The sequence below is a fragment of the Xenopus laevis genome, chromosome 6L (assembly GCF_017654675.1).
Source record: "Xenopus laevis strain J_2021 chromosome 6L, Xenopus_laevis_v10.1, whole genome shotgun sequence".
Classification (NCBI taxonomy): Eukaryota; Metazoa; Chordata; class Amphibia; order Anura; family Pipidae; genus Xenopus; species Xenopus laevis.
In genome coordinates this window covers 48,199,179-48,226,814 of record NC_054381.1, presented here as the reverse complement: position 1 = coordinate 48,226,814, position 27,636 = coordinate 48,199,179, and the positions used below count along the sequence as shown (strand labels likewise).

General features: G+C 40.5%; 1 protein-coding gene across 1 annotated transcript in view; it reads right to left on the bottom strand.

Annotated features, from left to right (window-relative positions):
* Window positions 1-16,278, bottom strand: part of ube2e1.L (ubiquitin conjugating enzyme E2 E1 L homeolog) — a gene marked incomplete at its 5' end in the record, with an annotated part of 32,370 nt that extends 16,092 nt beyond the window's left edge. The window contains 2 exon segments of the mRNA NM_001094480.1: window positions 6,874-6,924; window positions 15,927-16,278. Coding sequence (NP_001087949.1) covers window positions 6,874-6,924; window positions 15,927-16,111 — 236 coding nt within the window.
* Between the last annotated feature and the right edge of the window lie 11,358 nt (window positions 16,279-27,636).

The window sequence follows — 27,636 nt, the reverse complement described above, 5'->3', positions numbered from 1 at the left end:
GATGCAATAAATAACAGGGAATTGCAGCCTCCAATTATAGCACAGTCAGTAAGTAATTATATGTATTTTCCTCTGACAGCAGAGAAAATTGTGAAACAGGCTTACAAAAAAATTCTCTCATAAGTCCCGTTGAGGGCCAAGAATCAAAACCCTTTTAAACAAAATGATATATATTTTCTTATTCATGTAGATCTGTACCAAAGCAGCAAGCACCATGACCTCTTTTTACGGAGCCCTTAGGTCTCATTAGAAAGCACTTTTCGGGTATATACACAGCTGCTAATTTGCTGTTGATCTTCACACAATTGCCTTTCAGTGTGACAATAACAATGATAGGGAATGCAGTAATGACACTACAGCAGCAGTCCCAAGAGAATAAGGGAAGGGCTGGAGATATGCTGCTCATACTTCAATTTAAATACCACAAGGAGCAACTGCCTGACATGAAAGAATGAAACAGGTTTCTAACTCAATATTTGTTTGGGGTGTTATTATGTCAGGCTGCCATGTGCTGTGAAACCTGCAAAGTGTAACTGGTTATTACTCAATATTAATTGTTTAAAATTTACAGTTTTCCTTTTTTTAACGGAAAATTGGGAAGTTAATTCACTTACATAGATTCTCTTCCTGAAGCTAATTTTAGCAAACATATTTAAAAGCATACTCTCAGAGCTCAGCATAGCTTTGTATCTTTTGCAAAAATTCCACTTTATCAAATGCATTCGTTTTCAATATGGCTAAAATGGGTGCATATAAAAACAGAAGGGTGCAGTGTGCATGTAACCAATCAATTATTTATCAAATAATATTGAACTTAATATATGATTATATCATATGTTCCATATTTTTGCTTTCCTTTGTCCAGCTAATTTTAATAAATTCCCTTTTGCTAAGGGCCAAGGTAAATAAATGACCCCACTTTAAGGGGCAGTATACACCCAAAAACAGCTTGGATAAACAAGGGCACAATAAACAAGGTAATGCCAGAAATGTCACAGTTTGCATTTCGGCTCCGAAATCCACAGTGTCCCTACACCCGGCCTGATACAAGTATTTGGGCACAGGCACATGCTAGAAGCGTAGAACTAATTCTCCGCCTGCATTCCTCCGCTGGTCGAGGTCCACTACGATTGGCATGAACCAGAAACCTGTTTTGAAATGGCATTCTGACTATTGTTTTAATCGATTTTTTTTTGCCATTCTAAACAGTACTTTGAAAGTTGGGCTATTATCACTGACCTTAGCCCCGCCTTCCTTTATAAACATGGCAAATTGTTTCTTTAAAATCCTGTAATGCATCATTACACAAAAATAGCATTACTTTCACTGATAGTATAGTATTAGTCAGAACCATTTCTGTTATATTCAGCTATAGCTTTATAATGTATAGTAGTGATGGGCGAATTTCTCCCGTTTCGAGTCGCCAAAACATTTGCGAATTTCCCACAAAATTTGCGGGAAAATCATGAAATCAGAAAGTTTCACGAAAAAAATAGTGAAAATCTGTCATTTTCACGAAAAATTTTGAAAATCGGAAATTGACGCCCGCGTCCAAGCCAACGCTGGAGTTAAAGTCAATAGGCATTCGAATAGTGTTGACACGCGACGATTTTGACGTGCACGTCCAAAAAAAATTATTCGCCGGTGCCAAAATGCGCAAATTCGTGCTAGGCAAATTTATTCGGCCATCACTAGTGAACAGGACTCGCTTTGCCACCTGTATTAGAGTGTATAAATGTGTGTAAAAATGAACAAAAAGGGATTGTAATAAAATCTTTTCGTGGTGGTATTCGTGGGGGTCGGCGGGGACGCCCGCCGCACTTCAAGCGCGGACGCCCGCCATGACGGTGTGCTGCGCTGGTTTACTAGGGCGCGCGCTGCGCGCCTCCTTGTGTCTTAAAGGCGCAAGCACGAATGGCGCGAAATTTAAAAGTACTTAAAAGTACATTTTCTTTTTACACATTGCCCGCCAGGAGTTTGTTCCTGGTGCTTTCTGAGCTTTTGCTATCCTGTTTTGAACCTGTTTGATTCCTGTTGTGACCCCTGCCTGGCTTTTGACTATTCTGACCTCTGGATCCTGACCTTTGCCTGAATACCGAATACCTCTTCTGCTTAACCCTTTTGATTGACTTCCTGGTTTGACCCTTGCCTGCCTGACTACGTTTATGCTCTGCCTGCCCCGACCCGGCTTGATCTGACAACTCTATTGTCGTACCACGACCTTCGGCCTAAAAGACTCTAGCTAACAGTTGTGCCCCTCTGCCTATCCAGAAACTCTAGCCTTGCACCTCTCGCTTAAGTCCTGGCGGCATCCAAGTAGCTGAGAGCTCCTCCCGAGGCCAAAGGCGTTCACACTACAGGTGAAGCACGAGCCGAGACCAGGGTGCTTGGCATTTGTTCTGGTGTTGGGTCCCGACCGTGATAAGGGTCATGTCCAACCATCCCCTGCCCAGCAACATATCCCACTGCTGACTGAATCCAGGCAATATCCAGCAGCTTCTGAAGTGCCAAACACAGCTGGAGGGCTAAAGATATATATATATTATAACTTTATCTTCTCCTAGGTAACTGTTAGCCTTTATACGTAGTTTTGGTACATGCATGTGCTTGAAGATTTATTTTAGGATGACCTTTACTTTTCCCTTTAAGCTGCAGATCTAGAAGTCCATATACACTAGAGCCCATGACCCTGCATATCGTGTTGCAGGGAGGAGAGCCATTGTAATCTATGTTGGATGTCACAAAATATTAATTGGACACTAATCAAAATGATCAGATTTATTAACTGCATCATGTTTTATAACAGCTTTCTGGTCTCCTCTACTATGCATGTGAGTCACAGGGATTATGGGAGACAACCAACATTCTACCGACATTAGTGAAGAGAAATTGAACAGTCATTATTATAGCAATATTAACACTAGTTCATGAAACACCAAGATATTCTGCGGCATGATACAATAAATTGGTGTATACACTCAATATACAGATTACAATAATCAATACCAGAATTTGAGGACCCTGCCCAAAAGAACAGCGGTACACTAAAATTTCCAGTATACTAAGCAAAAAAATACCACTAATTAAAAACCACACCATACATGAACTGGATGGGGCACAATGTGCCAACGGTGGAACACTGGGTCAACTTAGTTAATAAGATACTCCCTTCTGTTAGACTTACATATGAAGCTCGAGGTTCTTCTGGGAAATTTGACACAATACGGTCACCCTGGCAAGATATCCAAGCTGTTGAGGATGTGGGCAATTGAAATACTGCTTAAGCAAAGGGGTTAGATACAGAAGTTACTCTAATGTTCATCTGATTTTTAGAGGTGGTGTCTGAACACCGACTTCCACTTAACTATATTGTGAAACATATGTCAATGCATTTGTCTTGAATAACTGTGCATATATATGTCATATTTTCCTTTCTTTCAACCTTTCCTTTTTCTTTTCGTGCTTTGATTGCTTGTATTAAAAATGATAAATAAAAACTTAAAAAAAAAACCACACCATACTGGTACTATAGTTTTAGGACACAGAGCTAATGGAAAAGAACGAATGGAATTGAGAATAGTAACACTTAAAGTGGACCCGTCACCCAGACACAAAAAGCTATATAATAAAAGTCCTTCATAAATTAAAGGTGAAATCCAATTTCTATTTTTTATTAGGCATAGAGGTGGGGCAGACAATTACTTTCACTTTCCATTCAGCACTTCTTAGATGTCACTGCTCTCCCCACATTGCCCCGTTCACTTCACCATATAATTGTGTAGCCAGGGCATGGGGATGGACATCGGGTCCCCCATTCTGGTGCACAAACAAGATTCTGAGATGATACAAGGCTTGCCTTAATAACAGTGCCCACAAAATGGCTCCTGCCTGCTTGCTATAATTATGAATCCCCAGACTGAAGGAAACAAGATTCAAATAATTTATATAGTGTAATTAAAGTTCAGTTTGCTTGACTAATGTGATAAAATAGGATTTTGAATAATTTTTTTGGGTGATGGGTCTCCTTTAAGGTGGCCATACACAGGCCGATAAAAGCAGCTGACAGACCGAGTCAGCAGCATATTGGCCCATGTGTGGAGGGCTTCCCCAATCGATATCTGGCCAAAAGTCGGCCAGATGTCGATCGGGCAGGGTTAAAAATCCAGTTGGATCGCAGCCGCATCTGTTCGTTGATGCAGTCCCATGATCCGGCCACCCATATTGCCTGAATTATGATGGGCCCACATGTGGGCATATTGGGGAGAGATCGCCAAACAACCGGATCTCTACGTGTACGGCCACCTTAAAGAATAATGTGCATAGCTTTAGTGAAAGAGACAAAAGAACCAAAGATGTATATTTCTACTCAGTCTTCATGTTATCAACTCTTTTACATTCAAATTATTTACACTAAGTATAAGTCACCGTGTTGGGTAACACAACTAGCACTGCTGTAAATGTTTGAGGAAGTGATGATCCTCATTACAGATATTATGGTGCTGCGTCACATACAGTAGATAAACAAAGTGTTGCTGCAATACAAAACCTGGAAATATCTGGTATGTAGAAAATGCTGCAAGAAAAGCAGTTCTACTTTAGCAACAAGCAAACATTCCTCTGTCCTTCTATGTTTTGATATAACTGAGTGAATAAAACCTTAGCTTCACTTTCCCTCTGTGAGGAAGGGGTGAAAGAGGAAGGCAACAAAGGACTGGCTTCTAGAAATGGGGACAACACTGCTTAGAATCAGAGTAGGGTCTGAGAGCTGCAGATATCAGGCTGCAAACTGTACTTCTGCACTTCTTTTCAGAGATGATAGGTCCAAGCAGGACATACATACCCTGAAGCATTTTGTGGCTACAATAAAAATCTACTATGAACAATAACAAGAAACAGGATATAAAAACTTCACCTTCTGAAATATTTATTTGCACAGCCTCTATACAAAGTTAATGCAGGCACTACCCTAGTGTCCTGCAAAATCTAAACTGTAAAATAAAACGGTAAATTTGCTAAAATCACCAATTGTGCATGGCTATAGAATACCCCCCAAACATACATCCAATCACAACTCACATTCACCATCAAAACAATAAACAAAACCTCACATGACTAAACATTTGACATACTGCAGATACTAATATCACTTGCACCTATGACTTAACTAAGAACTACCCTCAAGCCAGTATTGCGAGTGTGCAAAATTATTTTATTCTAATTAATAAGCCATCATTTCCTTGCTATTGGCCATTTTGTGAGCAGCTTTAGAAGACGGGGATGTCAAACTTAAGGTGGTCATACACGGGCCGATAAAAGCTGCAGACAGACCGCGTCGGCAGCTTATTGGCCCGTGTATGGGGCCCCCCCAACGGGCTTCACCGATCGAGATCTGGCCGAAAGTCGGCCAGATCTCGATCGGATGTGACAAAAAATCCCGTCGGATTGCGACCGCATCTATTAGTTGATGCGGTCCCGTGATCCGACCTCCCATTGCTATTCGTTAGGATCCGATCATTGGGCCCTAGGGCCCACGATCGGATCAGCCCGATATTGCCCACCTCAAGGTGGGCATCTCGGGGAGAGATCCGCTCGCTTGACGACATCGCCAAACGAGCGGATCTCTGAGTGTATGGCCACCTTTACTCTATTAGGACACCTTGCCATGAAACAACATTCTGCAACATAATGGACATATGGGGGAATGTAATAAAAGTTGTAACGGAAAAAATATTCACAATGTGAAAACTTATGACTCTGTGCAAAAAATTTGCCTTTGTGCAAATTTAATATAGCTTTTGCGAACCTGGAAACTGTTTAGCGACCACTTCCGACAGTGGAAGAAGGTTTGCGGATTTTATAGTCTGCGCCAGTGCGCAGTGAATGTAATAAAACTTCTTACTGAAAAAGTGGTTATGTTTGCTCCAAAAGATTACGACACCTTCAAGCACTTCTTAGGGTAAGGACACACTGGACGATTTGTCGCCAACGTTTTAAAAAAGTAAATTGCGGTGACAAGACGATCGTCTTTTTTGAACAGACGATTCACAGTGACTATTGGCACAGAGCGATTTGTATCCCATTACTCTGTGCGGTACGTGCTCCACCCAAACCGGAAACGGTTTGTGCTTCCCGCTGTAACCTGGCGTCTTTACGTACTTGCATTCTTGCGTCATTGCGTTCGCATTGTAATTTGAATACAATTGCTGCTACTTATCTGTATGTGTGTGCGTGTCTAGGAGATTTCAGTGCTTTTCTAAGTACATGCTATTTCTGATAAATCGCTCGGAAAAGGGTCTCAGTGCGTTTTGGAGCTACAGGCGATTCACAAACGCGCTGTGGGCACAGGAGCTGTCGTCTTTCATTTGGTTTTGTTCAGAGACAAAACGAGCGATTTGCTTTTTAAAAACGTTAGCGACAAATCGTCCAGTGTGTCCCTACCCTTAAGAGTGGGCAATGCGCAATTAACATTCGCAATGCGCAATTAAAATTAGCAGTGTAATAACAGTTTAAGGAAGAGTTTTAAATTGCGAAATTAGACTTTTTATTCTTATTTGTGCTAATTGTTTTGCTCTTTGCGACTTTTATTACATTCCCCCAATAGTTATTAAAAGTGAACCATGTTTGAACCACTGTTATGATTGAGTGCTTCATCTCTACAAAATAGGATTGCAGCTCTTTATTATCATAACTGCAACTTTGCAAATGATTAATGTTGCACAAATTGTACAATTTGTGCAGCATGAGCAATGCTCATGTCAAAACTTATAATGCCCTGAACGACCATTATTGTTCCACATAATTAGATAAATTTAAGGACAAAAACATAATATGTTTATTAGGGATACATAAACATTAAATGTAAGAAGTTCTGACCTGCAGTTTGGTGGAGGGTCCAAGGTAATATCTGCCAGCTCTTTTTGAATCCTAAAATACAAAAAAGAAAAAAAGTTACAAAACTACAAATGCTACAGACTATTTGCTAATGACATATTCATTATATCACTGCTTCTTTATTAAATTACCATAAGATAAAATATATTTAGAACTGTAGTCAGGCTTGATCAGGGCCCAGACACACCCAGAGAGGTGAGCAAATACCCTGGCAAAGTTTGGCACACCATGCACATGCAAATATGTAAAGCAAGTCTAAGCAGGACATTTCATACCTAGTTTTAGTAGCACTTCAAACATTTCAATTGAAATTACATTTGTAAATACAGGTATGGGACCTGTTATCAAGAATGCTCGGGATTTTGGGTTTTCTGGATAATTGTTCTGTCTGTAATTTAGACCTTCATACCTTAAGTCTACTAGTCTACTGTGAACATTAAATAAACATATATAGGCTGGTTTTGCCTCCACTAAGGATTAATTTTATCTTAGTTTGAATCATACTGTTTTATAACTACAGAGAAAAAGGAAATCACTCTTAAAAATTTATAATATGTGGATAAAATGAAATCTACGCGAGATGGCCTTTTCTATAATTCTGGGCTTTCTGGATAATGGGTTTCCAGATAACGGATCCCATACCTGTACTTTAAAATCATTAAAACTTTGCAATTAAGGTCTCATAGAAGCTTAACTTTACGCATCAGAGGCAAGCATCTGTAAACTTTATGTATTGTCAGTCCCAGCCACCCAGTGAGAAGTTGCTTTCAACTACACAATCAGCAGTCGCCAGTTTAATGTTGAATAATAATCAAACCTTGCAAATGTAAATTATTTATAAATGTTTTATGGTATTGCAAGGGAGGGGTGTATAGTAGCCTAAGGCCGACCAGATGTTGCTACACTGCAACTCCATATACCCTGATAAATGATGGGGGGTGTAGCTCAGCATGGCTTCCCTAGCTACGCTCTAACGGAAAAAGGGATAAACTTCCGGGATAATGGGCAATACCAAGGCAATAGGCTACTGAGCAGAAGTACAAAATCATGTTAATGTTGGGGGAATACATAAAGACACATAGGAAGTCAGAATACAGGACTTTGGAAAACAAATGAATATTTCTGCCTATTGTAGAGTGTTGCATTGACAGGGTTTCCACAAAAGAATAAAACACCTTTTGTCCAAGTCCTGTGGAATTCTGTTCAATGTGCTTGCATTCAGATATTGTATAAACTCAGAGGTCAAATGACATTAAAGGGTTGGTTCAGCTACAATGGCTAATTGTAAGCAGCCTTTTAATTATTCTTCATTATTTATTTTGTATAGTTTTTGAATTATTTGCCTTTTTCTTCTGACTCTTTCCAGCTTTCAAATGGGAGTCACTGACCTCCATCTAAAACAAATGCTCTGTAAGGCTACACATTTATTGTAATTGCTACTTTTTATTACTCATCTTGCTATTCAGGCATCTCCTATTCATATTCCAGTCTCAATCAAATAAATGCATGGTTGCAATGGTAACTTGGAACCTAGCACCCAGATTGCTGAAATAGCAGACTGGAGAGCTGCTAAATAAAGAGCTAAATATCTCAAAAACCACAAATTATAAAAAATGAAAACAAATAGCATATTGTCTCAGATTATCACTCTCTACATCATACAAAAAGTTACCTCAAAGGTGAACAACCCCTGTAATGTTTTTTTACACAAATATAAACAAACCCCCATCCAGAACTTGCTTGATGCTTGAATTTTTTCCCATTTGTCTGAAGTGGTGTAAAATAACTGTGTAAAATCTGGTATCCACCGTTTATTTCACTTTGTTTTTTTCTGGCATTACTTGCATTACACAGTATGATAAATAGGCCCTTTAGTAGGGGGTTATGTAATAATAGGCACTGCGCTTGCCCATGAACAGTAACCCATAGCAAACCATCAGAGGCAGCATTTACTGGGCACCAGTTTAATAGCAAACATTATTGGTTGATATGGGTTACTGCTCCTGGGCAAACTTAGTGCATTTTATTACATATTGGGTCACTAAATATATTACAAGTTTGGGAGTTTTACTTTGAAAGCAGCAAGTAAGTTGCAAGTAAAACTTAGTCCCTTTGTAAAATGTATAATGAAGCAATAGAATTCTTAATGAATCAGATGCAATTTGAGAGTAGGACTGGCCAGATGTGGGATGACTGACGTAGTTGGCCAGCTTAAATATATTGCCATATATGGACAAACAATCCCTGTTTTGTTTAAAGGGTAAGGCATTTTTCAGTAATAGTATGCACAAAATGTCTCAATGTCTTAAATATATTGATAATGGGTTGAGAGTAGAGGACCTCTTGTATTTGTCTATGTATTTTGTGGTCACAGCCTCATTGCACCCCTCGCCTAATGGTTTAAAAAAATGAGTGGTGAGCACAACTTTCCCTTGTTTGTTATTCTTTATTTTTGCCCCATCCAAAACTTGCTTGAGGCTTGAATTTTTTCCCATTGATTGGATTACGCAAGGTCTGAATTGGTGTAAAATAACTTTGTAAAATCTGGTATTTAGGTGTAAAATAAAACAGACACTATGATGAATCCACCATTTATTTTACATAGTTTTTTCTAGCATTACTTGCTTTACACGGTATGATAAATAGGCCCTTTAGGGGGGTTATGGCACTACACTTGGCCAGGAACAGTAACCCATAGCAAACCATCAGAGGCAGCATTTATTGGGCACCAGTTTAATAGCAAACATATTGGTTGATATGGGTTACTGCTCCTGGGCAATCTTAGTGCATTTTATTACATATTGGGTTACTGCTCCTGAGCAAACAGTGCATTTTATTACATATTGGGGTATGTGTTACTGATCATTATTAAAAGGTATTCAGTCACAGCAACAGAACAGTCACTGGGACAGGGTAACCCATACTGAAATAAACTATGGTACCACACAAATGGTAATATTTATGGGCAAGTGCATCAGAGAGCTTAGATAGACATGATGTACTCTGTATGACATTTAAAGTGGGTGTTTATCTGCCAGGTAGTGCAGAGTGGAATTACTGATGAATGATGCAGGCATGGACAGGGAAGTAGAAAGACATCACATGCATGTCTTACATCTACATAAATACCAATATATCCCCACATCAGCAATTAAGTAAGGGCTCACTTCAAAGGCAAATTAAAATATAAAGTAGGCTGCAAATGCTGGCACATTATGTTTTGGGCTTCTGTACCAACCAAATGCCTCCATAGCCCTAAAGAAGTGAAGATCTGTAGCCCTGAATAGCCCCCAAGATTCATACATTATTTAATTCTACCTCCTTCCAAATACAGCAGTGATCCCCAACCAGTAGCTCGCGAGCAACATGTTGCTCACCAACCCCTTGGATGTTGCTCCCAGTGGCCTCAAAGCAGCTGCTTGTTTTTAAATTCCAGGCTTGGAGGCAAGTTTTGGTTGCATAAAAACCAAGAGTACTGCCAAACAGAGTCTCCTGTAGGCTTCCAGTCCACATAGAGACTACCAAATAGCCAATCACAGCCCTTTTTTGGCTCGCCAGGAAGTTTTTGCATGCCTGTGTTGCTTCCCAACTCTTTTTATTTTTGAATGTGGCTCACAGGTAACAAAGGTTGGGGACCTTTGAAATACAGGATTGTTGCTGCATATATAGTAGTGACGTGTGTCTGGGGGCAATTCATGTGAATAGCAATTGCAGTAGTGTGTCAGGGGACTGTTGTGCGGAAATCTATATTGTTTGTCTAATGTTATAAATTATATGGAACTTAAATGGTGTTTTGTTTTTATCCTTAATACCTTCCCCTGTTATCAAGAGCCTTTATTTTAACAGAGGTAAAAGCATATCTTAAACCAGACCAGACATACATGGGCTGACACTGTTTGCCAACTCATATATATCATCATATATATCTATAACGCCCACCAGCCAATGACGGCAATGTGCATCTGTGTAGGTAAACTATTATAAGGTAGCCTCAATAAGGGAGTTTTTTTGCCAGTTGATGGATTAAATTGTACAACTGGAACAACTGGATCATTTGGGCCACCACCACCTGGGAGGAAAATTAAAGTACTTTACAACTGTGCAATAATCGGCAGAACTACAGATATTTTAAAACAATAAGCAAAAAACGAAGTTTGGCCAAAGACTTGTTCCATTGAATTCAAATTGAAAACAGGTGTTATTTCAAGCAAAACAGACCTGGGAGAAAGCAGAAAGACCAGTGGCATCCAGAAAATAAGCAATCAAAGAAAAAGCTATAATGCTTTCAGAAGTAAAAGTAAATACATGTTTCCATTGCTACTCTTGTGCATGAAGCCATATACAGCTTTTCAGGCAAAAACAAATGTTGTGATGATTGCGCCCATATAAATTGGCTGTAGCAATTTATACATTTTCCAAATAGCAATGCAGTGGCCATACATGCTCCTTCACTCTGAGTCAGCAGCTTATCCCATACCTCCTAAAAAAAATATGTAAACAAGGACAAAAATTTGTGCCGCAGTGAAAATGTTTTGACCATGCCCAATTTATGACTACACCCCCTAATTACCATGTCCATTTTACAAAGTTTGGCAGGTTATGAAAGTTTGAACACATTTCTGGGAGTTTTAGTGCAATGTTTTAAGTGTAATAACAGTTTTGCTAATAAAAGTGAATTGCCGTTTAAGCTGCTAGTTCTCCCAAGAGACCTGCATATCTTAAATAATTACGATTGTATCTTTGCTGATCTTATATTGTTACAAAAGTATCCAAGTGCAGCTGTGGAGTGTTCTGGGCTCTCTGCCAAAAACCCTCTTATTTTAATGTTTCAGAAACGTTGTATATCTTTCTAGTGTCAGTACAGGAGATCAAAGAGAAAGTCGGGACATTTCAGTAAGAAATCCGGGACTGCGGGCTGAGCTGTCAAAATCGGGACTGTCCCGCCGAAAAAAGGACAGTTGGGAGGTATTGCTTATCTGTCTGTGTATGGTGCAATCAGATGGGCCTACCCAACAAAGGTATGGAAGAAAATTGGGTAGGTTTAAAAATCTCATTGGGGTGATTATCACGTCGGCTCGTTGATGATGTCCTCATTCCAAATGCCTGTATCCCTGTTGTCGTGACCCCATCATTTCACCCTAGGGGCAAACAATCAAACCCAATATCACCCACCTCAAGGTGAGCATATCGGGAAAGATCTAAGCTTGCCAAACCCTACTTAATAGCCAGTTAGTACAAGATTAAAGCTAAGTTATTATATATGGTTTATGACATTCCATCCAACAATATTAGAATTATTGTTAAGAGGGCATTTACATACATGCAAAAAACTTCCATCACAAAGGTGGCCTTGAAAAAAAAAGTCTGATAACCTTTGGAATAAATGAATACGGTTTTCTCTTCTCTTGTAGTGTCTCTTATGTGGAGTTTATAGCTGAATCCCTACATGGAAGCAACGAAAGCCTTAAATTTATAAGAAAGGAAACAGAACTAGCCATGGGTCTAAAGAAATAGCCTCTACAATAAAACTACAAAAAAGTAACATTTCCAGCTGTTTTGTTCCAAGACAACATATTACACATGGTTTTCAAACAAAAAAAACAAACATTTTTATTCGGATGATTCCATCCCATTCAGTGAATGGTAATAAAAGCCAACTGGAAATGCTCTCTATTTATATAAATGCCCATGTTCCTCTTATTCTGATGAAGTTTGCTCCCTCTGAATAGCTGAAGCAGTGTTACAGCTGTGCATCTTACACACACAAGCAGAAGCATCCCCAACTCTATAATAAATTAGATCTTACTCTTCACAATTTCACTGATAATGGGTCTGGTTGAATAAATGCCTAACATTGTTTTACATTAGATTCACCAGCTGCATAAGCACCCAATAACAATTGAGAAATACAATAGGTAGGGGTATTTTCTCAGAGGCAGTAACTATTTTAACTGCTTTTTAATCCATGGTTTATTTCAGGTCAAATAAGGTTTTTTTTGCTCTTTAAAACCAAAATCAACACATATTTCCCACTGCTCCTAGATCTGCACTAGTCATTTGCCAACTAGCCAATTTTCATTATCTGTAAATATGTTTGAATATTACAAGTATGTGTTCTACGCAGGTCTAGCCATTCATTTAGAACAACCCATTACCTCTTGATGACACTATTGGCTTACATTTGAATTTCCAATCACATCTATAACAATAGCACTAAATAAACTCGCTTAAAGACGGTTGCTGGTGACTTAATGGCCTCATTAAGAAGAAAGGACAATTGTAGTAATGGTATCAGATGTGACTGAATTGTGGATCCTAATCCCATACTGTCACATTTATCTGTGTATGGAAAATGTGTGATTTGTCTCTGGGGTGCGCCCTGTATAAACAGATTATTTGCTTAATTACTGCACTCATTAGCTGTAAAAATTACTAGATATAGCTGGGGGAAGGGTTGCAGGATTTCAAAGGATTTTTTAGGTCCCCAATCTGCCTAAAGCTCCCTATACAAGGACAGATATAAACTGCCGACAGACTAATGGTGGCCACACACTATAAGATCCGCTCATTTAACCAGATATGCCCGCAAAAGTCAGAGCGAAGAAATGGGCTCCGATGGGACAAGGACTGCATCAACTAGTCAAGGAGGTCCTCTATTACCAAGAAAAATCAAACCTGCCCAATCGATATCTGGCCAATTTTTGGCCTGATTTCGATTAGGGAGACACGTCAGAACGCCCCATAAACGGGCAGATAAGATCCGAAATTGGACTGATATCGGCAGCTTTAATCTGCCCGTGAATTGGGCAGTGTATGGGGCCCTGCGACTGGCTTCCCCCGATCAATATCTGGCAAAAAATAATTAATTCTGATCTGATTCAGTATGCCCAACATCTGATTTCATCACCACTCATTTATTGGAAGGTTCATTATTTTACTCTTGCTGGGAGACCAAACTTTACCAATGTCAGTTTAAGTTATTGCATTAAGGTCTACCACCTGAATTATCACACTGCCATGCAACTGCATTGCATTGCTCTGAATAATGGGAATCAACCTGAAGGGTGAATTATAATAATGTATGGACAGTACAGGTAAGGGACCTGTTATCCAGAATTCTTGGGACCTGGATTTTTTCGGAAAATGGATCTTTCTGTAATTTGGATCTTGATACCATAAGTCTACAAGAAAAATATTTAAACATTAAATAAACCCAATAGGTTTGTTTTGCTTCCAATTTTTAAGTGCCTTTTTGTGATATGTACTATCACGTTTTCTCGTCTCACTGTATATTCATATACTGCTGAGATGACAAAGTTTACTTTGAGTTGACTTTGAATAAGGATTCATTATATCTTAGTTGGGATCAAGTACAAGGTACTGTTTTATCATTACAGACAAAAAAGGAATCATCTTTAAAAAATGGAGTGTAAGGAAGATGGCCTTCCAGTGATTCAGAGCTTTCTTGGTAATGGGTTTCCAGATAATGGATCCCATACCTGTACTAGGCTTCTATGATTTATTGGTGCAGCCACTTGGGCATAAAAACAACTATGCCAAAGCAGATCTATACCAGACCCAACATTCAAACTGTAATATTATCTCGTGGCCCAGAGAGCAAAGAGCATTTCAGATAAGTATACAGAAATGGTTATACATTTTAGTTTTTTGGCCAAAATTCTTGTAATCATATTCATATGGAGTAACTTTAAAAATCACATGAATTGCTAAATCCTGTGCAACTAGCTGCATGCAACTTTCCAAGAAAAGAAACACTCGCTGACCATTACCAACCAGGTGAATTCTTTTTCCAGGCTACAATAACCTGACAAACGCTGAACAATGTCTCCAGTGTGACCAGGTCCCCAGGAAATGCGACGTCCCGAGACTAGAATGCTCACACGCATTTTCACCAGCTCTTGGTAACTACAACCACAAACAGCCAATGCTTCTTTGCTGGCAGCAACAGCTGATAAGGCCACAGTTAAAGGACCAGCAACACTGAAAGTGAAAGGGTTTTGTATGACCTGAAACATGACACACGGTTACCCTGCTCTGGGAAAATTTGTTTCAGAAGTACTGCCACGGTTTGTATAAATAAACTACTGTGTAGCCAATGGGGCAGACACTGAAAAGGGCTCACATTTACATAGCATAACAAACACACTGTGTATAACACAATGGTTTTCATTTTTCAATTAGAAGATAAATGGAAGGTGAAATGGCATATGGAAATATTGAATGAAGGTTTCTCTCATATATTGACATTTCCTAGATACCAGCTGAAGAAACTGCAGAAACCCCCCTGCTGGTCCCAGTTCAAGCTGTGGCCCTGAGCAGCAGTGCAGCCATACTATTAAAGCTACAGGCTGGACAAATGGATAGCTCATGTCTGCACCCACACACAGGAAGAACCAGGAACAACTGCAAGGAAGTGTAGGGGAGCACAACAAGGCAGCCAGTGTTCCTTAAAAAACATTCAAAGTGGGTGTCTAGCTGGGGCCTTCCCAAAAGCATAACCCCCCCAGGGCTGAATAGACTGTCCAACAAAAGAAAGCCCTGTCCTAGCCTGACAGTGTGACCCTTAACACCCCCCCCCAAATAAAAAAAAACATAGCCTATGCCAATGTACAATGAATGGGAAGGTGGGCAGAACCAAGTTAATATATGGGGCAGAACCAAGTTGATTTATGGTCCATTCCAAGTTGTCAAGGGGGGGGGTAAAGGCAACCAGTAGGCACTTGAATTCAGAGCTGAAAAGTGACTTCTCTGCCATGTTCCCAGTATAGCTGCTGAAGCGTTTGGCCAAGGACAATGCCTGCGGGGGTGGAACCCCACAACTACAACTCCCAGCATCCCCGTGGGGAATATCGAGTTTGTGTTAACCCCTCGTTTTCCGACACTGCTCCCTGGCCCAGCGTCAGTCCCATGACTACCATAGCGCTATATCACTCAGTGTAATCATGGAGGCTGATAGCACAAAGCGTGCTCGGGCTGCCAGATAAGCAGGAGGGGGCCTGCTGGGCTCACGTTACCTTTTAGCGCTGGTGGAGAGCAGCTTGGAGTTCTTACTCATACTGCCGCCCTTGTTCTCCTTCTTCTTGTTGTTGTTGTTGTTGTTGATATTGGCCGGCTCCTGCCTCTCTATGTGCTGCTGCTGCTGGCTGGAAGAGCTCGATGAAGAGGAGCTGGTGCTGGCCCTGGAATCGTCATCCGACATAGCGAGCTGATCGCACACTGCCTGCAGCACCGAGTCAGGAGGGAGGGGGAGATGGCTGACCAGATGCAATGTCCTCCCCCCTAAATGATATAGAACAAGTCCAGCTAAGTAGATGCTCTCCCTGGGCCGGAGAAGTATGTCTCGCCACCGACACACTCGCGCAATGCAGAGCGACTCCCGTCTGCCACACACCCCGACACTGTCTCTTCCTACAAGCCGGGCTGGGGGAGGGGTGGGGGATTTAAATGCAAAGGACGCTCCAAAGCACAGAGGTCCAACCTGCGGGCTCCAGCTGTTCTACAACAACCCCCAGCACCCACCGCCGCCAGGCACTCCCCTGCTAGTCGCACTCACCTCCCTCAATCCTGCCCCACATGTCTGTACCTATCAAAGCTCTTTGGAAAGCCATTTTAAAGTAGATTTTGTAGCAGCTCTCTTCCTGTTGCATTTTATAGGGTGTGATGTACCCCCTGTTGTAACATATAAGGATATCAGAGAAGTCCTGGGACCATATAAAAGCACAAGACTAAAGGCAGTTATGTCTCAGAACTCTGAGGTGACAATAGGAGTTATAGAATTTTCTATAATACACACCATTCAGTCAGATGACTCAAATTATGTCAGATTATCATCTGGGCAGGTCCCAAAATCCCAACTGACAAGTTAGTCCTGATGCCGTCCTGGTCTCACAGGTCTATGTAGGCCCTTATGGATAATAGTTGCAATAGACGAAACAACAGTTTCAATTTTCAGACCATGTGTGGACTGTCCCAACATTTTTCGTAGCGTGGCAATTTGTTGTTCAGTCGATCAGACAGGTGAAATGATTTATATCGGCTAACGATAATATCCCTGCATGTATTGCCTATCTGACGATATCAATGGGTGACTGTCACTACTATTTGTCAGACATAACTTTCCTACGATTGCTGTCTGTCAATCAACTGTCCGAACATCGTCTGATTTGTTCTCTTTACTACTTTATATTAATAAGAATGGTTAGTTGCAGGTTGGAATATTGGCACGGATGAGCGTTCGCCCTACATAGGCTAATAATCTGCATGTCTATGGCCATCTTTAGCCATAGAGCCAATGGTCGATCAGCCAAATGTAGCCCAGAATATGAGTGGCCAAACTGGTGCAGATCTGCTTATTTGCCAACCTTCACCAAACAAGTGGATCTGGCCGTGTATTGCCACCTTTACAGCCTTACTACTGATGAGTGGGTAGGCCCATATCCTGAGGGACCCACAGGTTTACCAATTGCTCCCAGAGGTGGGCGTCACCCGTATTCACTCCCCAGCCTCTCTCTGTACTGTAATTCTATCCCCAATACTGATGGGGTGGTGCTTATAAATATACTTGTCTTGCCCACTCAGATGATGTCAGAAAGGGTAAGGGTCAAGCACAAGCAGCACTGTATTTAGGTTTAGTGCCAACCTAAGCTAGGCCAAGCTTGTGGAAGTGACATCACAGATATGGCTACGTCGGTCACTTTTTATTACGCGTAAAGTCACTTCCACTGCACTGCAACATGCAACAAGCACCACCCAAGCTCTGCCAGTGGATTTACACAGCAAGTCTTAGGCAGTGACAGGGGAGATTTTTTACTTTTATTAAAAAAAAAATGTATATAATATATAAGCATCTGTCAGTGGATTTTCACAGCAAGTCTTAGGCAGTGAGAGGGGAGATTTTTTACTTTTATTACAAAAAACATAATATATTATCTAAGCATCCAAGGGCCTCCATCCTAAGCACAGGCCATTGGGTGCCTATGTATAAATATGGCTGTGAGTTAAGTTAGGGTTTGGGTGCAGGTTGACAAGTATTTGACCGGTGCATCACTAATACCTGTATGTCGTGCTTAAAGAAAAAGAGCATATTTTGCAGTGCCGTACAATCAATGGGTATATACATTGTACATATCTATACCAGATAACTGATACAATAAAGAGGGCCCTGCATACAATCCCAAAGGAGATGGAGGTATAAGATACAGTTTGGGCTTTATTGCAGTTTTCATCTGCTGGAAGACCACATGTGTATTAAAACCACGTGCCCCATTGTGGGTCATACCCATGAAAATTAACAATGACAGAGGAAAAATGGCAGCAATTGTCTAAAACGGGTAGTGGTACTTAAAAGTTGTGCCGACTAAAATGTGAAGTTTTCTGTGGCATAAGTTGACTTGCCCTGGACCCCTTCCACATCCTCTTACCTGTGATTTCCACACCCTCTCATGTATTCCTGCAAGCACATACATTGTGTGATGGGGGCATGTCCTGCTGGGCCCCCCACTACAATCATTATGGGATCTGCTTTAAGTGTGCCATAGCCCTCACGCAGGGTCATTAGTTGGTCAGCAGCCAAGCAAATGCAATGATCATGAATTGAAATCAATTAACTCATGGAGCTCTTCTGCATGCTCACCCTTGCATGCCAATGTTGGGGAGGAGAGTGATATTTGTTTGGGAAGGCTACCAATAGAAGGCTTTCCATTGGACAACTTAGAATTATATATGAACATTATACCATTATAGAAATATACAGCACAGAAACCAGAAAACTACAGGAGCAAGATGCACTGGAAATATAAATCAAGCAACACAAGTCACCTAGCCTTGGGGTCATACAACAGTCCAAAGAAGTTGATGGTTTACATTCCAGTTGTAACAGTTTCTAGAAATCGTATTGAAGCCATTGTCAAAATGTAACATCTTTTCTAGCTTACCTGCCAGTTAAACGTGAGAAACACAGGGCTACATAGAACTTTTGTTACTGTTATTAAGTATGTGTGGCATAGTGACTGACAGCTAACTGTGACACAGGACTCTTTCTTTTTCTGTGTCTGTTATCTAGTGACCTTTGCCCATAACTGTAAATACCTTTACCCAGAAAAACAAAATTAAATTGCAAGCTTTATGGAGCAGGAAGCCACTGAGTAAACAAAAGGCCTTTATAAAATAAATATATTTGTGTAAACTAACACTGCACTGGCTCTTGCAATGTTTGAAGTGTACAGCCACAATTTATGCCACATTTATGGAGAACACCAAAATGATGAATTTCCTTCTCTATACACTCTCCTAATACAAAATGCTTAAAATTCTTTTGATCCCTTTTAGTGCAGTGTGTTATAGAATTTACAGAGCTGGCAGTAAAAGCCACTTCCAGTGCCATCGATTCTACTCTTTTATCTATGCCACATTGATATTTACATGGCAACACCCATAGTCACAGATCACAAAGCAGCCAACGCAAAAAAAATATGTGCTGAAAGGGAATATAAGATCTATGAATAACCTGTAAAGTGTATCTGTAAAAAGGATGCTTGTCTTTGTTTATATTGTTCTCAATGATGCATGTTGTATTAAACTAGTATATGGTTAGAATTAGACTTCCTGGTGTAAATTAAGAGATTATTAGAAGTCACATTGGAGACCTGTATAAAAGAACTCAACCTGCTTGGATCCTTTATATGACCATGGAACTTGTTGGTCACTTCTAATATCCTTATAATACACAAAAGCCATGAATATCGAAAGTAAATGGTATCAATAGAATACAAGATATGTTACTGACTATGGGTATTAAGTCATTTCAGTACTTACAATTTGTAAAATCTATGCCGGAGAGCGAGACTTATAGATATTCACAATTATTACACTTCATTCGCTCTGTTGACCCCTCTTTTAAATCTAGACCTCCAACCTTGTTGGAAACCTGCTCTCAACGAGCTGGGAAACTGCGAGGCACCATCTCGTTACTGTATAAATATTTAGTCTCTATGGATGTGGAAAAGCCCCTTAAATACATGCTGGACTGGGAGAAAGACTTAGGGCGTTCTATACCTCAGCAGGAATGGTCACTAATATGGAATACTGTCTCCAGGATATCCCCTAATACTGCCATTAGAGAATCCACATATAAAGTGCTGATGCGTTGGCACCTTACACCGGCAAGGAAACATCGTTTTGATCCTTCCACTCCCGATTCTTGCTTCAGGGGTTGTACAGCAGTTGGGGATTATTTGCATATCTGGTGGACATGTCCTGTAGCACAACAATATTGGGCAGAGATTTATAACTTAATTGACCGAGTATTTCACACACATATAGTCCCCGAAGCTACTACGGCTCTTTTAGCCTGCCCGTCCAAGTCCCTTACGAAACTCCAGAATACTTTGATGAGACAAATCTTAGCTGCTGCACGAACCAATTTAGCGAAACACTGGCTACAATACACTATTGATACTCATGTTGTCATTGCAAAAATTACTCAAACACAGAATATGTTATATTTAACGGCTTTATTGGAAGACAGGGTAGAGAGACATATGCAAATTTGGGCCCCATGGGATTCGTTTCTGCAACCTTGAGCAAAACAATAAGTTTAATGTATGTTATACTACATGGAATTGTACTGATGTGTTCTACTTTCAATGTTCTATACTGGAAAAGATATTTACGTTATCCTCTGTCAATGTATCTATTTTTTGAAAAATAAAAGAGATTATAAAAAAAAAAAAAGCCATGAATATCTTGTAAATTATATCCTTATAAACGGTGAGTTCTGATATCATCAGTTATAAACGGTGAGTTCTGATGTCATTTCTGTCACATGACTCCCTAAAACTTGTGTATTATAATAAATAAAGTACCCCCAGTTGCAAAATATGAGGATATTAGAAGTTACCTCGGAGTTCCATGACCTTCGGCCTCGTGTTTTTATATGGTCATGAAACTCCTCGGTAACTTATAATATCCTTATATTTTACAAGAGGGGGTACTTTATTCACTATATATTATACGATGGGGGTACATTATTCCCTACATTGTCATTTTTAATTGCTAAGGCCTTTGGTGTAAGGACATTTTGACTTCCACTGTGCAAAGATAGAAAATAGCATTGATCCAAATGCCCCTTTCCACCTCTCACCTCAGTGAGTACAGGCTGATTAGAATGCATGGGTCTCAGTGGTGTAACTACAGAGGAAGCAGATCCAGTTGGGTGAGGTGTGGGTAACTGGTGGTGGACGTGAAATTGTGGGTCACCTGCCATTAGAAGGTAACACGAATATTTTGTAAAATTAATCCAGTTTATTACTTAACCATGTTATGGCTACAGGCACAGACTGTCAACCTTTAGATTCTGGCAAATGCCAGAAGAGCTGCTGTAAAATGCCATAGGCAGTCATTTGTTATTGGCCCTGTTTGGGCCTATGTGTATTTAAAATGATAAGGCCTATTTTCAATCCCTATCCGCAACCAAATGGCTTGTGTTAGTGCATAAGTTTGCTGGGTGAAGAAGGGGTTATTTGCAGAAAAGACTGAAGGGGTTATTTTCAGTAAAGACAGGATGATACAGTTGAACTATATGCACACGGTGTACCTCATTTACACAGACTACAGAGAATGAATCCAAATATAAAGGAAGAGTGCCCCAGGTGTTCACATTCCCCAGCAGATTTCATACATACGGTTTAGGAATGTCCATTGGATGGAAGTAACGCAACAAAAAACTGACATCCATTCCCGATGGACCCTAAGGTACTATTATTAAATCAAGTGGATGAAATAGCACCGAAACAGGCCCAGAGGCCACTATTAACTATTCTGTGTATGTATGTTAAGAAAGTGATAGCAGTAAAATGGAAATCGAGGTGGGCCAATAGTACAGGGCTGGGAACAGGAAATTTGCTATTTTATAAATTAACATACATGCCTGGAGAAATTTATTAAGGTTTGAGCACCATGGACAGACAAAGACCCAGACATAGGCTTACCCTGATAATCGGACCTTCCGTGTAGAGAACTGAACCCCCCAAGGCTATAACCTAACAATGTTTAATTGTTTAGGGTACATGCGGTGAAATATAACAAACTGCTTATGATACAAAGTTAACCTATATTGACCTCCAATGACAACTTGTATGTAATGAAGACATCACTTTGGTTATGGTTGTTAATTTATGTTTTTATTGTAAAAACTGCAACTAAATAAAAACTGTGAATTTACTATGTCTAAGAAGAAAAGAATCCATATAGCGGATAATTACTTAAACAGGGGGTCTCATTACTGGGAATATATTAGGTAAAACAAACTTTATTTATTCTAAATTTAAAATACACATCAGAAATGTATGCCCAATGCCCCACTTGCCTTCCGCCATAAGCAAACATAAATCATTTCACAAAATTCAGAGCGAGTCCACCCTGATGCGCATTTCGCCCATAGTTTTTTCAAAGGGGAATCACCTTTTAAAAAGCTATGGGCAAAATGCGCTTAGGAGTGGACTCACAGCAAGGACTAAAGGATCGTGCAGTGACAGTTGGATGCCTTTATTGCCATCATTGTAGGCTCTCAATTTTGTGAAATTATTAATTTTTACTTATGCCGGAAGGCAAATGGGGCATTGGGCGTAAATTTCTGATTGAACATTACTTATCACAAACTAGCATTATTTGTATGGGAATCCTTTTTGAATCCCTAACACTACCTGAGTACTCAATTAAATGTGTTATTATCTTGACCTTTAGTGAAACAAATGGATTGATGCTATACCTAACACATTGCTGCTATTTCCAGTTTCTTTAATATGTTTGTGTATTTTAAATTTGGAATAAATAAAGTGTGTTTTACCTAATATATTCCCAGTAGTGAGACTCCCTGTTTAAGTAATTCGCCGCTATACGGATTCTTTTCTTCTTAAATGTATTTTAACCTTACTTTGGGGGGAGCTCTGGGTGTACTTTCACTTAAAAATACTGGGTAACTATATGAATGTTGCACCTCTAGCTGCAGCTTTGGGATATTTTTTTCTTATACTAATTTACTATGTCTGTAAAGAATTGTAAGAAAAAAAAAAGTTTGCAGGGTGATTCATCAGACTATTTGCTCCTCCATCAGTGCTCTCTACATTCTGTCTGGATTCCACACTTGGTTGGTAGCCCAGTTCATGTGCAAAGAATATGTTAATAGTTATCTGATTATATAGTCTGATCCTAAACTGTCTTTAAACAAATATATCAGTGGAAAATGGACAGCTGATGAATATTCGAGTGGAAATAATTGATACACAATATCCACAAATCCCAAGATTTGTAGCTGCATTCATATTCATATTCAAGCAAATGCATCCATACAAATGATATTCACCAAGGTTCAGTAGTACAGTATATGCGACCTTTGTTTGTCGTGCCTATACGCTCCACCGACTTACACCTGACAAATCGCATGCTAAAGGTGGCCATACATGGTCAAAGCTTCTATTTTTCAGATGAATGAATTTATTGTTAAACAATCGTCTGGCGATTGTTTTAACCATACACTATGCCATCCCTGGAGAGCTACTCTGTTAAAAAATTTCATTGTTTAACTGTCAAAAAGTACAAAGATTGTACATCTACAATGCAATATCACTTAATGGCAGAAGCAGTACCAACTATACAACATAGCAACCAATGACAACTATATAATAACAACATTATCAGATCATCCCAAAATCGGTTATTTGATAGTACTATATCTGACTGTGTATGGTGGCTACCTTAACACCATTTCTGGCTCTTTCAGTATCTATTTAAAATGATGCAATTCACACCCACACTGACGCAATGAAAAAACACCCACAACTTGTGCATTATTTGTCAATGCGAATTTGTGGCCACATTGGTAAAACAAGCATATTTGAAGAACATGCTACCTTGTGGGTATTTAAGTGAAATTACATGGTAATTGGATTATTTATTTCTGATCTTTTAGACTAATAGATAACCCATTTCAATAGTAAGCTGTCACTAATAAATAAGCAGTGCAATTCTAGTTATATGGAATGATTTTATGTGAATGAATTAAGCCAGGGAATATGACTATGAAGATTTTCATTCATCCAAGTCATGGTATATCTAATATAAGTTATTTTAAAACTGGACTTGTTGAGTAATCATTAAAGAAATTTCACTACTCTTCTGAGCAGCTTCTTTAGTTCAACTGACAGTGTGGTAAATCCTCAGCATATAAACTCTTCCACTAATGCAATCACAACAGCACATTGTAACTCTTCATAGAGGTGACATCTGAAATCCACAGAGGTGTTGATTCTATGTAGTTACTGTGATAGGATTACCAATGTGTCATGCAACTCCTAGAAACAGTTGCAGAATTTGACAGAATTTTATTAAAATTTTACCTACATTTGGCTGCTAAATAGGGAGCATCTTCTATGACTGATGTGGTATTTACTGGTCTAGGGTACAAGGTTAGGGATGTAGCGAACGTCGGAAAAAAAGTTCGCGAACATGTTCGCGAACTTGCGTCAAAAATGCGAACGGTTCGCGAACGTCGCGAACGTCGCGAACCCCATAGACTTCAATGGGAAGGCGAATTTTAAAAGCTAGAAAAGACATTTCTGGCCAGAAAAATGATTTTAAAGTTGTTTAAAGGGTGCAACGACCTGGACAGTGGCATGCCAGAGGGGGATCAAGGGCAAAAATGTATCTGAAAAATACATTGTTGACACAGCGCTGCGTTTTGTGCTGTAAAGGGCAGAAATCACACTACATTTCTAAACCTGTGTAATAAAATGCTTTAAAACGTCCGGCGTCTACATGTAAAGGTTACAGCCTGTTCACACGCAAAGACGAAACGCGGCGCTTACTGCAACGCAAAAAAACGCAAAGAGCTTTAATGAATGATACCTTCAAGTGAGCAAATGATAGTTGTTAATTACTAGTTGAGCTTGTCACCACCAGGATGTTCGTCCTGTTGGTGGCAATATTTCTGTAGTGGTGTGTTTAGCAGTCACCGTGCTTGTGCGCACGTGCACGGTCAGGCAGAGGTAATTCAATGTACAGTGAAGTGAACCAAAAAACACTGATTCTGCAGTGTGGGCCCAGTTTTGGTCTACTTTATTGATCACCTGCGGTGACCATAAAAGATGCGATTTTGCCACTGTTGCAGAACCCTGAAAAATTAGGCATGTGTACTTTCCTGAAAAATTATGTTTTTTTTGTCGCAGCCACTGAACCAGAAGGCCAGAAACAATATGCCATATAAATGCTGAAAATATTCATTTTTTTGTCGTCGCAGCCACTGCAGCACAGAGGCCAGAAAAAATATGCCATATAAATGCAAACAATATTAATTTTTTTTTGTCGCAGCCACTGCAGCACAGAGGCCAGGAAAAATATGCCATATAAATGCAAACAATATAAAAAATTTTTTGTTGCAGCCACTGCAGCACAGAGGCCAGAAAAAATATGCCATATAAATGCAAACAATATAAAATTTTTTTGGTCGCAGCCACTGCAGCACAGAGGCCAGAAAAAATATGCCATATAAATGCTGAAAATATTCATTTATTTTTGTCGCAGCCACTGCAGCACAGAGGCCAGGAAAAATATGCCATATAAATGCTGAAAATATTCATTTTTTTTGTCACAGCCACTGAAGCACAGAGGCCAGAAACAATATGCCATATAAATGCTGAAAATATTCATTTTTTTTTGTCACAGCCACTGAAGCACAGAGGCCAGAAAAAATATGCCATATAAATGCTGAAAATATTCATTTATTTTTGTCGCAGCCACTGAAGCACAGAGGCCAGAAACAATATGCCATATAAATGCTGAAAATATTCATTTTTTTTTGTCACAGCCACTGCAGCACAGAGGCCAGAAAAAATATGCCATACAAATGATGAAAATATTCATTTATTTTTGTCGCAGCCACTGAAGCACAGAGGCCAGAAACGATATGCCATATAAATGCTGAAAATATTCATTTTTTTTTGTCGCAGCCACTGAAGCACAGAGGCCAGAAAAACTCAGGATTTACCTGGATTCAAATTAAACCAGTAGGGTTTGCACCCTAGTTTGTAACGGTGGTGGAGGGAGGAGGACGCTAAAGGACAGCTGTGTGTGGAGTCATGAGGCGTGCAGAGAAGGACAGCTGCATGGGGAGTCAGAAACTCAGAACAAGTCTTCCGGCGTGCAGTAACCCTCCGAGATCCACCCCTCATTCATTTTAAGAAAGGTCAGGTAATCCACACTTTTGTGACCTAGGCGAGTTCTCTTCTCAGTTACAATCCCTCCTGCTGCACTGAAGGTCCTTTCTGAGAGGACACTTGAGGCGGGGCAAGACAAGAGGTTCATGGCAAATTGTGACAGCTCTGGCCACAGATCAAGCCTGCGCACCCAGTAGTCCAGGGGTTCATCGCTCCTCAGAGTGTCGATATCTGCAGTTGATTCCAGGTAGTCCGCTACCTGCCGGTTGAGGCGTTCTTTGAGGGTGGATCCAGAAGGGTTCTGGCGCTGCCTTGGACAAAAAAACATTTGCATGTCTGACGTTACAGAGTGGCCAAAGTGCTTTGTCCTTGCAGGTGCGCTCGTGGCAGGATTACTGGCACCTCTGCCCCTGGAATGTTGATGAGTTCCTGAAGTGACATCACCCTTAAAAGCATTGTACAACATGTTTTGCAGGCTGGTTTGTAAATGCAGCATCCTTTCAGACTTGTGGTATGTTGGTAACATTTCTGCCACTTTATGCTTGTACCGAGGGTCTAGTAGAGTCGCGACCCAGTACAGGTCCTTCTCCTTAAGCCTCTTGATACGGGGGTCCTTCAACAGGCATGACAGCATGAAAGACCCCATTCTCACAAGGTTGGATGTAGAGGTATCCATCTCCGCTTCCTCGTTATCAAGGACTGCATCATCCACGGTCTCCTCCCCCCAGCCACGTACAAGACCAGGGGTCCCCAAAAGGTCACCACTAGCCCCCTGTGAAGCCTGCTCCTGTTGGTCCTCCTCCTCCACAAAGCCACCTTCCTCCTCTGACTCCACTTCTGACACCTCTCCCTGCGTTGCAGCAGGTGCCTGGGTTCGTTCTGGTGATTCCGACCAGAAATCGTGCGCTTCCTGCTCCTCGTCACGCTGGTCTACAGCCTCATCTGTCACTCGTCGCACGGCACGCTCCAGGAAGAAAGCAAAGGGTATTAGGTCGCTGATGGTGCCTTCGGTGCGACTGACCATGTTTGTAACCTCTTCAAAAGGGCGCATGAGCCTGCAGGCATCGCGCATAAGCACCCAGTAACGGGGGAAAAAAATCCCCAGCTCTGCAGATCCAGTCCTACCACCCAGTTCAAACAGGTATTCGTTGACGGCTCTTTGTTGTTGCAGCAGACGTTCCAACATGAGGAGCGTTGAATTCCAGCGAGTCTGGCTGTCGCAAATCAAACGCCTGACTGGCATGTTGTACCGCTGCTGAATGTCAGCAAGGCGTGCCATGGCTGTATAGGAACGTCTGAAATGGGCCGACACCTTCCTGGACTGCCTGAGAATGTCCTGGAATCCTGGGTACTTTGAGACAAAACGTTGGACTATTAAATTCAGAACATGTGCCATGCAGGGCACATGTGTTAAATTGCCCAGTCTCAGTGCTGCCAACAGATTGCTTCCGTTGTCACACACCACTTTTCCGATCTTCAGTTGGTGTGGGGTCAGCCACCGATCGGCCTGTGACTG